This window comes from Mauremys mutica, chromosome 10 (assembly GCF_020497125.1).
Source record: "Mauremys mutica isolate MM-2020 ecotype Southern chromosome 10, ASM2049712v1, whole genome shotgun sequence".
Lineage (NCBI taxonomy): Eukaryota > Metazoa > Chordata > Testudines > Geoemydidae > Mauremys > Mauremys mutica.
In genome coordinates, this window is record NC_059081.1 from 5,235,734 (window position 1) to 5,249,744 (window position 14,011).

Consider the following 14,011-nt stretch of genomic DNA (forward strand, 5'->3'; position numbering starts at 1 on the left):
CCTCTGCAGGCCGGTGGCTTACCTGCCGCTGGCCCCTGTGTCTCTACCAGACCCCGGTGCCCTTTGCCCAGGGGTTCTGCTCATCACAGTACCCTCTCGCTCTGGGTCTCCCCTCCCAGGGGAACCCCCAACCCTTGTGCCTTATTTTTCATTTGAATTTGCCTGGATTTAACTTCCAGCCACTGGTTCTTTATGTTTTGCTTCACTAGATTGAAGAGCCCTTTAGTATGGGGTATACTTTCACCCAGTGTAGGTATTTAATCACATCTATTTTAAAACTCTCAATTCACTTTGCAAAATTTGACTTTTGGTTCAGTCAAATACAGTTTTCTATGGTGTGTCACTTTCTAATTGCAGGTGTCAAGCAATAATTTGAAAAGCAGCAGGATGCAATTCTTTATAAATATTAGAGATCAACAATAGCAGTTAGTTGCAATTAGTTGTCGAAGCCTTTGAAAATTAATAAGAATGACAAATTGCCATGCCAGCTGAGAGACGTCTGCAGAGCTGTATCCTTGACAATGTCTAAGAATGAGGGTTTGGTTGTTCTATTTTTCAGCATAAAACCTTTAACCATAAATCACAACTCAACTGAAATTAAGGTGACTGGAGCCCTCAGCAGGCAGCTCTAAATAATATTTCTCATTTATTTATTTTAAAATGTTGGCTCCCTGGTGTAGGCTATGGGATGCACATCTCGTTTTCGTAAGGGACCGTAGGTGACAGCAGCCCTACAGTATTATTCCATATATATTGTTATGCAAATATGCAGGACACATGCTGAGCAGACAAAATTGCCGTTCATTTTACGACGACAGAACTTTATTAGCCAACATGGCTTAAACCTGATCATCCTCTCGCTTATATCTGGGTAACCCCATTGACATCAGTGGAGTCACGCGGGTATTATAGTGTGATGAGAGGAGAGTCCTGATCTTTCCTCTCATCCCTTGTGGTCCCCGCCATCTCCATTCTCAGTCTTCATTGCTGTGGATAACACCCCCATCCTCCCCCAAGCCCAAGAACACAACCTTGGGGTCATCTTTGCCTCTGCCCTCCCATTCTCAGTGGTACCAGATAACAGAACAAGGAATAATGGTCTCAAGTTGCAGTGGGGGAGGTTTAGGTTGGATATTACGAAAAACTTTTTCACCAGGAGGGTGGTGAAGCACTGGAATGGGTTCCCTAGGGAGGTGGTGGAATCTCCTTCCTTAGAGGTGTTTAAGGCCCGGCTTAACACAGCCCTGGCTGGGATGATTTAGTTGGGGATTGGTCCTGCTTTGAGCAGGGGGTTGGACTAGATACCTCCTGAGGTCCCTTCCAACCCTGAGATTCTATGATTCTCCCCCTACATCCAGGCGGTGACCAAACCCTGCCTTCTTCCTTTACCTCTCCAGAGTGCTCCCTCCCAATTGCTCCATCCCTTGCCAGTGATCTGGTCTTCCACTGCCTCAGGTATTAACCTCTTCTCACTCCAGCCTGCCTTCACATCCTTTGCTTTGCCCACATCACACGCCACTTCACTGACTCCCTGTTGCACTTTGTATCAGGTTCAGACTTCCCCTTCCGTGAGCGATGTAGTTACCCGACCTAACCCCTGGTGTAGACAGCGCCATGTTGATGGGATGGCTTCTCTTGCCGACATAGCCAATGCCTCTTGGGGAGGTGGAGTACCTACGCCAACAGGAGAACCTCTCCTGTCGGCATACGTAGTGTCTACACTAAGCACTACAGCAGTAAGTGTGGATGTATCCCACACACCTCCTGGGTATGGGGTTCTGTCCTATCTAGTGGCACTGAGACCACTTAGAGAGAGATGAATAAGTCTGCTCTACAGCCTTAGCTAAGAGCCGCATGGTTTTTACCTCATGCAGTAGAGGCTCACGCATTTAGCTCCAGAGGTCCCAGGTTCAATCCTGCCCGCCAACAAGCCGAGGTCTGTCGGCGTTACATAGACAAGCCCTGAGACTGCAGCTCTGTCTAATGAGTGTGCCTGCTCCTCAGTTAAAAACACAGCCAACTAATCGTTCACATGCAGTGTCTGAACTACCAAGGTGTATGTATGTGTTTCTAAACACATTAGCCTATTTCTGTAATCCATATCCTTCCTCGCCTCTCCCTTTCCTTGCGCTGGGTCTCTTGTCGGTCCTGTCCATCAATTAGACTGTAACCTTTTTGGAACAGGCCCCTACCTGTCTTCTCTATGTTTTCTGCTATGTATCTAGCATTCTTATGGGTGCTAAATGTAACAATGGTTGGGCAGTTGGTGTGCTGAGACGGCTGCTCATCATGCTGACCAACCCTCCATCTGTTTGTATCCACCCGCTGTCTCTCGTCTTACACCTAGATTGTAAGCTTTTGGGGGCAAGGACTGTCTTTTTGTTCTGGGTTTGTACACAGTGGGGTCCTGCCCCACAGCAGCACAGTAGTAAAATAAATAAGCAGCAATATTAATAATCATAATAATAGTATTGAGATGAAATGGCAGATGGGGGGAAGGGATAGCTCAGTGGTTTGAGCATTGGCCTGCTAAACCCAGGGTTGTGAGTTCAATCCTTGAGGGGGCCACTTAGGGATCTCAGGCAAAAATTGGTCCTGCTAGTGAAGGCAGGGGGCTGGACTCAATGACCTTTCAAGGTCCCTTCCAGTTCTAGGAGATTGGTATATCTCCAATTATTACCTTTATTATGTGCAGGTGTCACTGTTGCCCTAGAACATAAGAACAGCCAGACTGAGTCAGACCAATGGTAATAATTGGAGATATACCAATCTCCTAGAACTGGAAGGGACCTTGAAAGGTCATCGAGTCCAGCCCCCTGCCTTCACTAGCGGGACCAATTTTTGCCCCAGATCCCTAAGTGGCCCCCTCAAGGATTGAGCTCACAACCCTGGGTTTAGCAGGCCAATGCTCAAACCACTGAGCTATCCCTCCCCCCATCTAGGAAGTATCCTGCCTTCTGACAGTGGCCAATGTCAGGGGCATCAGAAGGAATGAACAGAACAGGTCATCATCAAGTGATCCATCCTCTCTTGTCCAGTTCCAGCTTCCAGCAGTCAGAGGCTTTGGGACCCCTGGAGCATGGACTTGCATCCCTGACCATCTTGGCTAATAACCATTGATGGTCCTATCCTTCAGTAACTTATCTAATTCTTTTTTGAACCCAGTTATAGTTCTGGCCTTCACAACATCCGCTGGTGATGAGTTCCACAGGTTGACTGCACTTTGTGTTAAGTACTTCCTTAAGTTTGTTTTAAACCTACTGCCTGTTAATTTCATTGGATGACCCCTGGTTCTTAGGTTATGAGAAGGCATAAATAACACTTCCTTATTCATGTTCTCCACACCAGTCGTGATTTTATAGATGGCTATCATATCCCCTCGTAGTTATCTCTTTCCCAAGCTGAACAGTCCCATTCTTTTTAATCTCTCCTCATATGGAAGCCGTTCCACCCCCCCCAATCATTTTTGTTCCCCTTTTCTGTATCTTTCCCAATTCTAACATGACTTTTTTGAGTTGATCTATTGGAGAGGATCGGAACCATTCAAATATGTGTCAGAGGCCCCGCACTGCTACAGACTAAGGCCCAGAGTGTCCCAAAGGAGGTAGGCACCTGAATACCTTTGCCAAACTGGGCCTAGCGGAGGTTACCTTTTGGCTGAGGTGGTAGTGAGCAGTGCTTTAGAAGCAGGAGACTCGGCACGGTCCATCCCCCTGAAGTTGTGAACGGCTTTTGGGTTTGTTGCGCTTTGCCTAAATACATTTCAATGAGGACTTAAACCAAATGGCACAAAGATGCTCAGAGAGTGGGAGCAGGGCTGATCTGAGGATGCGGGGTGGGGAGCAATGGCTTGGAAAGTTAGAGGCGTGAGAGGGCTGACAGGTCTGAGCAGAGATTTCTCACGGCAGGGGCCTGCCAGCCTGCAGCCCGGGCTGGGTGCTGCGTCCGAGGAGGAAGCTGTCAGCCGCAGAGCGAGCGGTCCCTTTAAGGAGCGGCCTCGGCTCCGGTGCGCTGTGTCTTTAAAAGGCTGGAGCCTGGCGCCGGGCTCCGGGAGAAGGCGATGGCCATTGTTTCGCTCCGGGTTTCCCCCGCTTTCCTCCGGCGCTGATTAGTGCAGCCGCGCGGGTGACCAGGCAGGCAAGATGGCTGAGATGGGCAAGGGAGTCACGGCGGGGAAAATAGCCAGCAACATGCAGAAGAAACTCACCCGCGCCCAGGAGAAGGTAAACGGAGCCGCGGAGCTGGGGGAGCCGGAGCTGGAGCGCTGGGGGAGCTGGTTTCACTGGGGACGTGTCGGTGCAAGGAGAGGGGGCTGGGGGCGCTGCAGTCTCCTCCCCCCCACCCGAGTTTTCCTCCCCACTTCACTGACAGCCCAGCCTGGGGGGGGCGGTGGCTAGTGCTAGCCAGCCCGGACTAGCCACTTGGTGCCGCAGCTGCTGTGGCTCAGAGGGGCGCTGAGAGAGGGGGCGTTGATTGACGGCCGGTGGAAGAGGGGTGGGGAGTGTGTGTGTTGTATTGTGTTGTGTATGTGGGGGTGTCACAAACAGCCGAGGCCGGGGAACCGCGCTCAAGCCCCAGCGCAGGCTGGACGTGCTTTGCTTTCCCAGGCAGATCCGACCTGTGCGTTTACCCCTCCCCGGGCAGCCTTCCGCGTCCCCGCCTGCCTGGCTGCAGATGGTTCCTCCCCCCCAGCTCTTCTGCCCTTGCTCCCCTGCCCTGCCTGGAGGGGGATTCCCCGGCATGGCACCCCAGGGGGCTGTCCCCAGGGGGTTCCCCAGTGGATGGGGCTGTATTACACAGGCAGGTCCCAGCGTGAGACTCCGCCGACAGGGAGGGAGTGACATGAGCTTGTGACATGGGGTGGGGGGGGATGGATTAAATCCAGGGAGGCTGCAAAGCGCTCCCCACCTGCCTTGCCCATAAATCCAAGCGCTTGGGTTATACGCAACCTTTCAAAGGCTATTCTCCGAGCAGCCCCATGGATCCTGGCATGGGAAATGTTACAGGGCCAGGCTTGTAACATAGGCCCGGTAGCGTGAGAACCTCCCCCTGAGATGCTAGCCATCCAAATCTGTCAGAGAGCAGCTCTCCTCTGGGCTGCCTGTCCCCGATGCTGTTATGCACCCAGGTTAGCCCCCGGGTTTATCACTGGAGGAGATGCCCGGTGGAGGAAATCAAAATTTTTAAACAGGTTTTCAGGGGGCTGCTGCAGGTGGGGTCACTGCAGCTGTCTCAAGCGTTTGCTAGGCAAGAACGTGACATTTTGCAGCAAGGTTTCCAACCCGCTTTTGTGCTCTAGTGGGGATCAGCAGGGGTGTGTGTGTGTGTGTGGGGGGGGGGGGAGGATCAGGCCTGTTCCCTTTGAAACTCATTGCTGGCTGTAGATTGACCAGAAATCCCTCCTGATTTTTAGAAAGCCGTGGATGGCAATCTGAGCAACTCTTTGTGCTTCGCTAGCTGGAGGGTGCTAAGCATGGGAGTAAAGGCGTTCAACAGCACCTTCCTCCCTGTCTCATCTTCTCTTCTAAAACCTAGCACATCATTTCCTAGTGCTTTCCCCTTTGATTCTCAGATTCCGGAGTCTGTCACTAGGCTATGTATGCCTTCCTCCGCTAACATCCAGCTGTTGCTGCAGGGGGATGAATCAGGGTCTCTTTTTCCTCATGTCGGGGAAAGCTTAGGGGACTATGCAGTGGATAGTTTTCATGTTCATCTCTCTGGGATCCTGCTCTGGACGCCAGATGCCTCGTCTGTGCAGGGATTATCGGACATTTTATGCAGGGACACTGATCAGCTGTTTTTTATCTCAAGCATGCTCATCTTGGTTTTCAGGGATTGCTGTCTGAGAGATGACATTGACTCAGTAAGGAGCGGTGTGTCTTTGGGAGAATGCTTCTGCCATGACTGTTCCTATCCTCCAGGAGTTACCTTTAGCGACGATTCCTTCTAGATGGAAGGGCTGGGTACACAAAACAAAGGGAATGTAAAATACTACCAGATCAGAATGGTGAATGGAGGTCAGAGGCCCCCCGCCTCCGCCTGCCCTCCCTGACAGCTCTCACCGAATTGCACTTATTTAATGAAGCTGGAATTGGGCCCATAATTTTGTCTGACTGCTTTAAAAAGCAACCGAACAGGAACAGCATAGGGGGCAGCAAAGAAAACGCCTGCTCCTACACACTAAACCAGGGAACTAGGACAGCGACATCTCTTGGGTTGTAAACAACTCAAAAAGAATTGCAGGGCTTGGTTCATCCTCTGCTTGGCCTCTAGGAACTGATTCAGTGGAGAGTGTGATTCATGTGGCATGGGGGTAGGGTGACCAGACAGCAAATGTGAAAAATCGGGACAGGGGGTGGGGGGTAATAGGAGCCTATATAAGAAAAAGACCCAAAAATTGGGACTCTCCCTATAAAATCGGGACATCTGGTCACCCTACATGGGGGAGACCTCACCCTCTTCTCCTCGGGAATGGCTTGCATAGAGGAGAGTTATTCCACTAATTTTAGATACTAGCAAAGTGAGAGGTAGGCGTACTGCAATAGTTACAGGATTATGCTCAATTCCATACGACGTGGTAATATAGGGAGACAAATGCAGTGAGCGTTATGCCATCACCCTGGCATTTGCCAGACTTTATTTCCTTTAAATAACATATGCATTTAAATCATTGCTTGGTGGGAAGAATGTAATGCCCCTCTGTGGTCTGAGAGAAGAGTTGTGTATATTTAAAGACAGACATTAATAGTTGCATTAAGCAAAAGTGTTTGAAGATAAGCTGGGTGCTCAGCACTCAAACCTATTTTAAAAAAAGGTATGAAAAGGTTATCCCAAAAGGATGCTCTGAAAGATACAGCAATTTCCTTTAAAAAACATATTGAATAAAGTTGAAATAGCTTTGGAGCCCACTGTATTAAATGTGAAATATATACATTATTGTGGGCCCATATGTAACTTTGCTAAGGGGGAGATGTGACCAATGTGAACCCTGAGAGGTGTTAAGAGCTTCAGAGGTCTATTTGCTAGGCAAGAATGAACTTTTGGGACAAAGTTAAGTTGGTTTCCTGGAGAGGAGGTGAATGCAAAATCCCTCCTCTGGTTATGCAAAGACCCAGCCTTTTGAAGCTATGCCCTGAGAAGAGAACCATTGTCTGCTGTTCACCTGCTACTTGAGGCCAAGATCAAAGCCCAAGCTTTATAAAGGAAAGAACTATCTGTCACTGTGTGTATTCTGAGCTAAAGCTGATATAAAACTGTCATCACAGGAAAGAACCCTAGGAGGGGTTTGAAGGAATGATCACTTACCAGAGCCCTTGTTGGAGCTCAGGGTGATCTCCGGTAAGCTTATTAGCAGCCATGTAGGTTCTTTTATTGTTTCTAATCTGTTTTCTCTGTAATGCTTTCACCTTAATAGTAAATGTGCTTGCTTGGAAGGGGCTGTGTGGGTAACTTACCACTGTGGGCAGTTGTGCTGTTTATAGCCTCTGGTGAGAAAGCAGTGTGCAGCTGCTGGCTTTTTGGGCTGTCTGGGTTGCTGGGGATATCACAATGTAGGCTGGGAACTGTGCAGCATGGAAAAACTGGTCTGAAGGGAGAGAGACGCGAGTCTCCCCCCAAGAGAGGTCATAGCTGGGGAGCTAGAAGCCTACAAGTGGGTGCCCTTGCTGGGCCAGAAAGGGGGAATACCGGTGCAGTTGCCTTGAACTGTGACAGATGCTCCAGGGAATTTTCATTTGCTTTTAAGCATAGGCGCCAACTCCGTGGGTGCCCCAGCTGATCAACACCTCCCCATCCCTCCTGGCTGCTGTGATCAGCTGTTCCATGGCATGCAGAAGGTGCTGGGAGGAAGGGGGTGGAGCAGGGATGGGGCGCACTGGGGGAGGAGGCAGAGAGGTGGGCATGGAAGCTTGTGGGAATGGATGGAGTGGGGATGGAGCCTGGGGCTGAGTGGGGGCTGAACACCCTCCCCCACAGCCCAAAAAGGAAAAAGCAGGCACTTGTGCATTTAAGGTGGGTGTATTTTAGTGCTTAAACACACGTACAGTGTCCCTGTTATGTATCCTTTTTAGGTTTTATATTTAGAATGAGAATCCTTCCTCCTACATTGATTTCCAGCTTGAGTGCTGAGAGTTTATGATCTCAGCCATTTCCCAGGTGATGAATTTGAGCCTTGTATTGAATGAAGAATGATGTCTTATTCAGTACCAAATTCACAATGGAATACTGGACACATCCTCTTTCCGCTTCTGAGATCTGTTATGAAACGATGTTCCTTCAGATATGGTGTTTGTGTCTTCTTTTCACCAAAGCTCTCAGTTTATTTCCAGAAGATACTTTCTTGTGTCAGGCAGAAATATGTGGCAAAGTGGTTGACTATGTGGTTGGGTAATTGGATACAAAATTTTGTATATTCATGTTCAGCCTAGAGTAGCAGTGACTAAACATTGTTACCATCTGGTGGTTATTCAGTGATCTATGTAAAGAATGATTTTGGTGTCTCAGACTGGTTACTAATGGACAGGTGTCCACCTGGCAAAAACAACCATCATAAATAGTACTTACTCACACCCTTTTTGGCAGTCTTAACCGAGAAGCTGGTGATTAATGGGACTTAGGCAAGAAATCACCTCTTGCGGTATGTCTACACAACAGCTGGAAGAGTGATTCCCACCTCCAGTAGATATAGATGTGCTAGCACTTTCTTGAACTAGTGCGCTAAAAATAGTGATATGGATGCAATGGCTCATGCTGGCCTCATGAATACATACTCACAGGTGGGATTTTATTTGGGTGACTAGCTTAAATTGCTGCTATTTTTAGTGTGCTAGCTTGAGCAGAGCTAATATTATCTAATGATCTCTACCTGAACTGGGAATCACACCCCCCCCACCAGCTGCTGGGTAAACACCCTCAATCATTTAGCTGGTTCTTCTTAGTCCGGAATGAGGCATGTTGGTGGGACAGGTTCATTGCAGTTGTCTATCTTGTAGATAACTGGTGGATCTTCAGCTTCTAAGACTTTAAATATTTTGGTTCTAAGCTCACTGTAAATAGGAGAAAAAAGGTTGGTACCACAAAAATATTACAGATGTTCACGTCGGAGGTCATCATAGGCCGTGTTGATGTTTGTCTGCCCTTTCAGCTTGGAAAAGAGGAGACTAAGGGGGGGATATGATAGAGATATATAAAATCATGAGTGGTGTGGAGAAAGTGAATAAGGAAAAGTTATTTACTTGTTCCCATAATATAAGAAATAGTGGCCACCAAATGAAATGAATGGGTAGCAGGTTTAAAACAAATAAAAGGAAATTCTTCTTCTTCACACAGCGCACAGTCAACCTGTGGAACTCCTTGCCTGAGGAGGTTGTGAAGGCTAGGACTATAACAGCGTTTAAAAGAGAACTGGATAAATTCATGGAGGTTAAGTCCATTAATGGCTATTAGCCAGGATGGGTAAGGAATGGTGTCCCTAGCCTCTGTTTCTCTGAGGGTGGTGATGGATGGCAGGAGAGAGATCACTTGATCATTTACCTGTTAGGTTCACTCCCTCTGGGGCACCTGGCATTGGCCACTGTCAGTAGACAGGATACTCGTCTGGATGGACCTTTGGTCTGACCCAGTACGGCCATTCTTATGTTCTTATGTTCCTTTTATGGCATGTAATAAGTGCTCCACAATCTATGCTTTTCTTTTGTTTTTAACCTATAATAATCTAGTTTCTCATCTCGATTGTAAATATCTCTCTTCCCTATTCCACATGGACACTTTTCCCAGTGCTTTACTGATACCAGTTTTACCCACACAACTAAGTCATCCTAGCTCTGTTCCAGGGATTCGCTGTTTCTAGGCCTTTCAGTCTATCTGCATGAGCACACATTTTCATTCAACATGTAAATAAAAATGAATTTGTCTGATTGGAATGAATCTTGGTGTCCTAGAAAGTCCTCCATAAAATTCCAGGTGGAGGGTCGATTAATGCCGCAAACTGATCACTGACTTCTTGTTGCTCAACTGGCCGTAACTGGGCATGTCACAGAGACAAACCTGTTCAGTTATTACTAGCATCTCCGATTGTCTGGCTAGAGAGCAGGAGTGGAATGATACTAGCTGTGTCCAGAGCAGCTCAGGATTTAAGGTGTCTGGAGGCAAGCCAACATGGTGAGGAGAGAAATGTGTGGTAGATGCAAGGAATAGAAAAGGATCAGGTTTTGGGCAAAGGATTTCTGCAAGAATAATGTTAGGCAGAAATAATAGACTAGTTTATTCCTATTGCTCCAGGCTTGGGGTGTGTGTGTGTTGCGGTGTGTGTTTATCATGTTTTTATTGTTTTGTTCTGTTGGTACTTAGATAAGAGTGGTCTCTTTGCCTAGTAAATATTACATTAAAAGACCTCTGCAGCTAGTTCAGCCTTCCAGAGGTACAGTCTTCTACTGTTATGACGTCAGTGGGGTGTAATCATTCTAGTTAATGTGAATGCTGACAAACAAATCCATCTTCACTTCCCTATCTTTATTCCTAATCTAAGCAACCTAGTTCCTTCTAGATCAAGCTTTATTCCTAATCTAAGCAACCTAGTTCCTTCTAGATCAAGCTTTGTTTCAGTGATAGCTTACATTATGGGTGGCCTCCCTAGTGTGGTTTTAGATCACAGGTCTGGGAGTCAGGACTCCCAGGTTCTAACTTTTTCCAACTCTGCCACTGACTTGCTGGGTTACCCTGGGCATTTTACTTCAACTCTCTTTCCCCATGTGTACTCTGGGGATGATGACACATAGCCGTCTTTGGTGGGGCTTTGATGGCCTCAGAAGAGAATGTTCTATCAGTGCAAAGTGTTATCAGTTTATTATTGGTGAGCATAACACTTTATATCAGTAAGACAAGCACTGCTTTAAAGAATTTACAATCCTAGGCAAATAGTTAATGGTGAGAAATAACAAAGGACCCTGGGGTGGAAGGTGGCTGGAAAGGAAAGGATAAAAGAAAACTGTTCCTGCTCTGCCTCTCAATAAATTGTCTGCCACAAGAATGGTGTTAGTACAACACAGTTCAGAAGGGAGCTGTCTCTTCACTGCTCCGACTCTGTTCCTTTCTTTTTCTCACTCTTTCTTTAGCCCTCCACTGAACAGGAGCCATGAGAAGGATGTCAGTGGGTAGGAAGGGTTTAGCAAAAAGGCAGGCCGTGCATGTTGCTCAGACCTGGTCTCAGTCTTGACCCTTATGTGAAGAAGCCCAGAGGTGGGGTCCAAGAGCTAAGAACCCTCTGAGTGAAATTCTGGCCCTATCGAAGTCAATGGGAGTTTTGCCGCTGACTTTAGTTGGCCCAAGGATTTTGCCCCGTGGTCCCCAGTGTCTTAACCTGGTCTCCTCCAGCAGTGGACTGCAGCTGTCTGGGAGGCAGCCTCGGGATGGCCAGGTCCTAGCTCTGAGGATGTCTTTGGAGGTCTCTTTAACTTGTATTGAAAAAGTAGAAAAGGGGCTAGTGCTGTGTGTTGCCTTGGCCCTTCTGTTGCGGGGAGTAAATGTCTGGAAAAATGACGCCTGCCTGATCCATTCAAGATGGCGGAATTCATTTTTGCTGCACCTCAGGTTCCTCATGGCCTTTCAAAGCCTTGATCTAGTGCTATTGTTTGACCTCATTCCTCGGCGAAGTGTCAAACGCTCTGTGTAATGTCAGGCAGGAGGAGTGCAGAAGTGGCAACGCAGCGGGGGATAGAAATACTGTACACGTGCTGATTCTGTCAGGAACTGTCTTTTTCTGGAGAACTCTCCAGCAGCTTTTACAAGGTTTGCTTTGTGGGGGGTGGTCTCTCTTCTCCACCTGCCTTTTCTAGAGCTAATCCTGGAAGTGACAACCTGACTCTAAGAGCCCTAATTAAGGACAGCTGCAAACTGACCACACTGTAGTTAATTCATTTAGGAAACATAAGGCTCTGGAATGCTTTCTGAGACTCGCTCCCTCTCTTCACCTGTGATTTAATTTGATTATTGCAGCAAGCTCTCTCTCAAATTATTCTTGGGAGGTCAGGGGTTTGCACTGTTTACTGAGGTAGTTGTAAGGGGAGTATTGATAAGACTTCAAGGGAGATTTACAGTAGCCCCCTGGAAGTTGCACTCTAGCTGGGAGAAACAAGGAGAAGTCCTGGTTCATGTTGAGAATAGCTCACTTCCACCTTAATTGAATTGGCCTGGTTAGCACTGACCCCCCACTTGGTAAGGCAACTCCCATCTTTTCATGTGTTGTAATATATATCCTGCTTCCAGTATTTTTCACTCCATGCATCTGATGAAGTGGGTTTTAGCCCACAAAAGCTTATGCCCAAATAAATTTGTTTGTCTCTAAGGTGCCACAAGGACTCCTTGTTTTGTCTGATACAGACTAACACGGCTACCACTCTGAAATCTAGCTGAGAGGTTAATTAAAGAGCTTTCATCCCTTCAGCCTTTCTTTGCTGCTAATCATTGCCCTAGAGCAAAACCACATCATTTAATTATTAATTATTGTTACAGCATCATAAACTTGCCTGGCACTTTACCAACAAATGAGACAAGTCACTGCCCTGAAGCATTTACAATCTGAGGTGCTCAGCACCTTGTCAGATTGGATCCTACGGGCATGGCTGCACTACAAAATTAAATCGACCTAACTTAAGTAGGCATGCAGCTGCCACAGTAATTCCATCGCTTGTCCGTGTCTACACTTTGTTCCTTGTGTCGGGGGTCTGGGTCCTCACCAGGAGCGCGTGCACCGACTGAACTGTCAATGTGGTGCATAGTGGGACGGCTTCTGAAAGCCCGCCACAGTTGATGTAAGCAGCGCAGTGTCTACATTGATGCTGTGTCGACCTAGCTACGTTGAGATTGACTCTACGCCTCTCGTGGAGGTGGAGTTAAGTGGGTGTGGGTGAGTTCCGTTGGTGGGAGCGAAATTGTAGTGTAAACACTTTCAGAGTTAGGTCAACATAGGTTGATGCAAGGCTGCCTAACTCTGTAGTGTAGACGCTGTCCTCCTTTCCTTCCCACCACCCTCCTCTTCTTCCCCTGAAAGCTTCAACAAGAAGAGCCTGTGGTTGCTCTGTGCAGAGCTGTATGGTGCCTCGAACAGTGTCGCCAACTTTGCCATTATTATTATTATTATTTTTTATCACAAGGGACAGGGCTTTGGAAGATGTTTGGAGCCCATCTGGTGAGAAGCTCCAGCCCCCTGCGGAAAGCCGGCTGAGTCTCTTCCCCTCGGCCTGGCTCCACTCTCACCTTCAACCCCATGTGAGAAATACAGATAGGACGGTGCATGCATCTGCTCCTTTCCCCTACCCACTGCAGCACCTGGCTTGGGAAGAGGTGGGGGGAGGAGGGGATGAAGAGCTCCAGGAGCTGACACTCCAGGCTGGGAAAGGGGGAGATGGGATCCTGCTGTAGCCTCCCTGGTCTGGGGGTATGCAAAGAGCCTTAGGAAGAGCAGAGGTGAGGCTGGGAAGTGGGGACTGGGGGGTGGGGTGCTGCTGAGTTCAGGGAAGAGGAGAGGCTGCAGGAAGGAAGAATAATTAAAATAATTATTTTTAGCTATTTGGACAATTATGAAGATTTAAAAAAAACTAAATTATTGTAATTACTGAACAATGTATATATTTATGTAGTGATCAAAATTATTCAGAGAAGAAAAATTTAAAATGACTTTTGAGATGCTTTTGAATGTGACTGAATGGATTTTTAAAATATATTTAGGGATTTATAAATATAATATAAGACTCTGGAAGTTGTTGCAAAGGTATTCTTGCATGTGAAGGTCTTTGCAGCTTGTATAAATCATTATTGAAAAATAACTGGAAAATTTGCTACTTTGAGAGTGCCTCATGTTTCCAGGATGTTCATTGCTCATTTTTCAGCTCCATTTTATAGGCTTTGTATGGTATATTTTAAAATAAGTATGAATTAGGTTTTTCTATCATATTTTATCTTTATCACACTATGGAGCTCTCCACTGAGCACTTGTGTGTGCAAGAACTTAACAGAA

General features: G+C 47.2%; 1 protein-coding gene across 6 annotated transcripts in view; it reads left to right on the forward strand.

Moving 5' to 3' along the window:
* The first annotated feature begins 4,038 nt into the window (after positions 1-4,038).
* BIN1 (bridging integrator 1) overlaps positions 4,039-14,011 on the forward strand; it is a 162,900-nt gene continuing 152,927 nt past the window's right edge. For all 6 annotated transcript variants that reach the window (XM_045031812.1, XM_045031814.1, XM_045031815.1 and 3 more), the window contains exon 1: positions 4,039-4,223. In XM_045031812.1, coding sequence (XP_044887747.1) covers positions 4,143-4,223 — 81 coding nt within the window. In that variant the 5' untranslated portion in view covers positions 4,039-4,142. The remainder of the gene's footprint in view (positions 4,224-14,011) is intronic.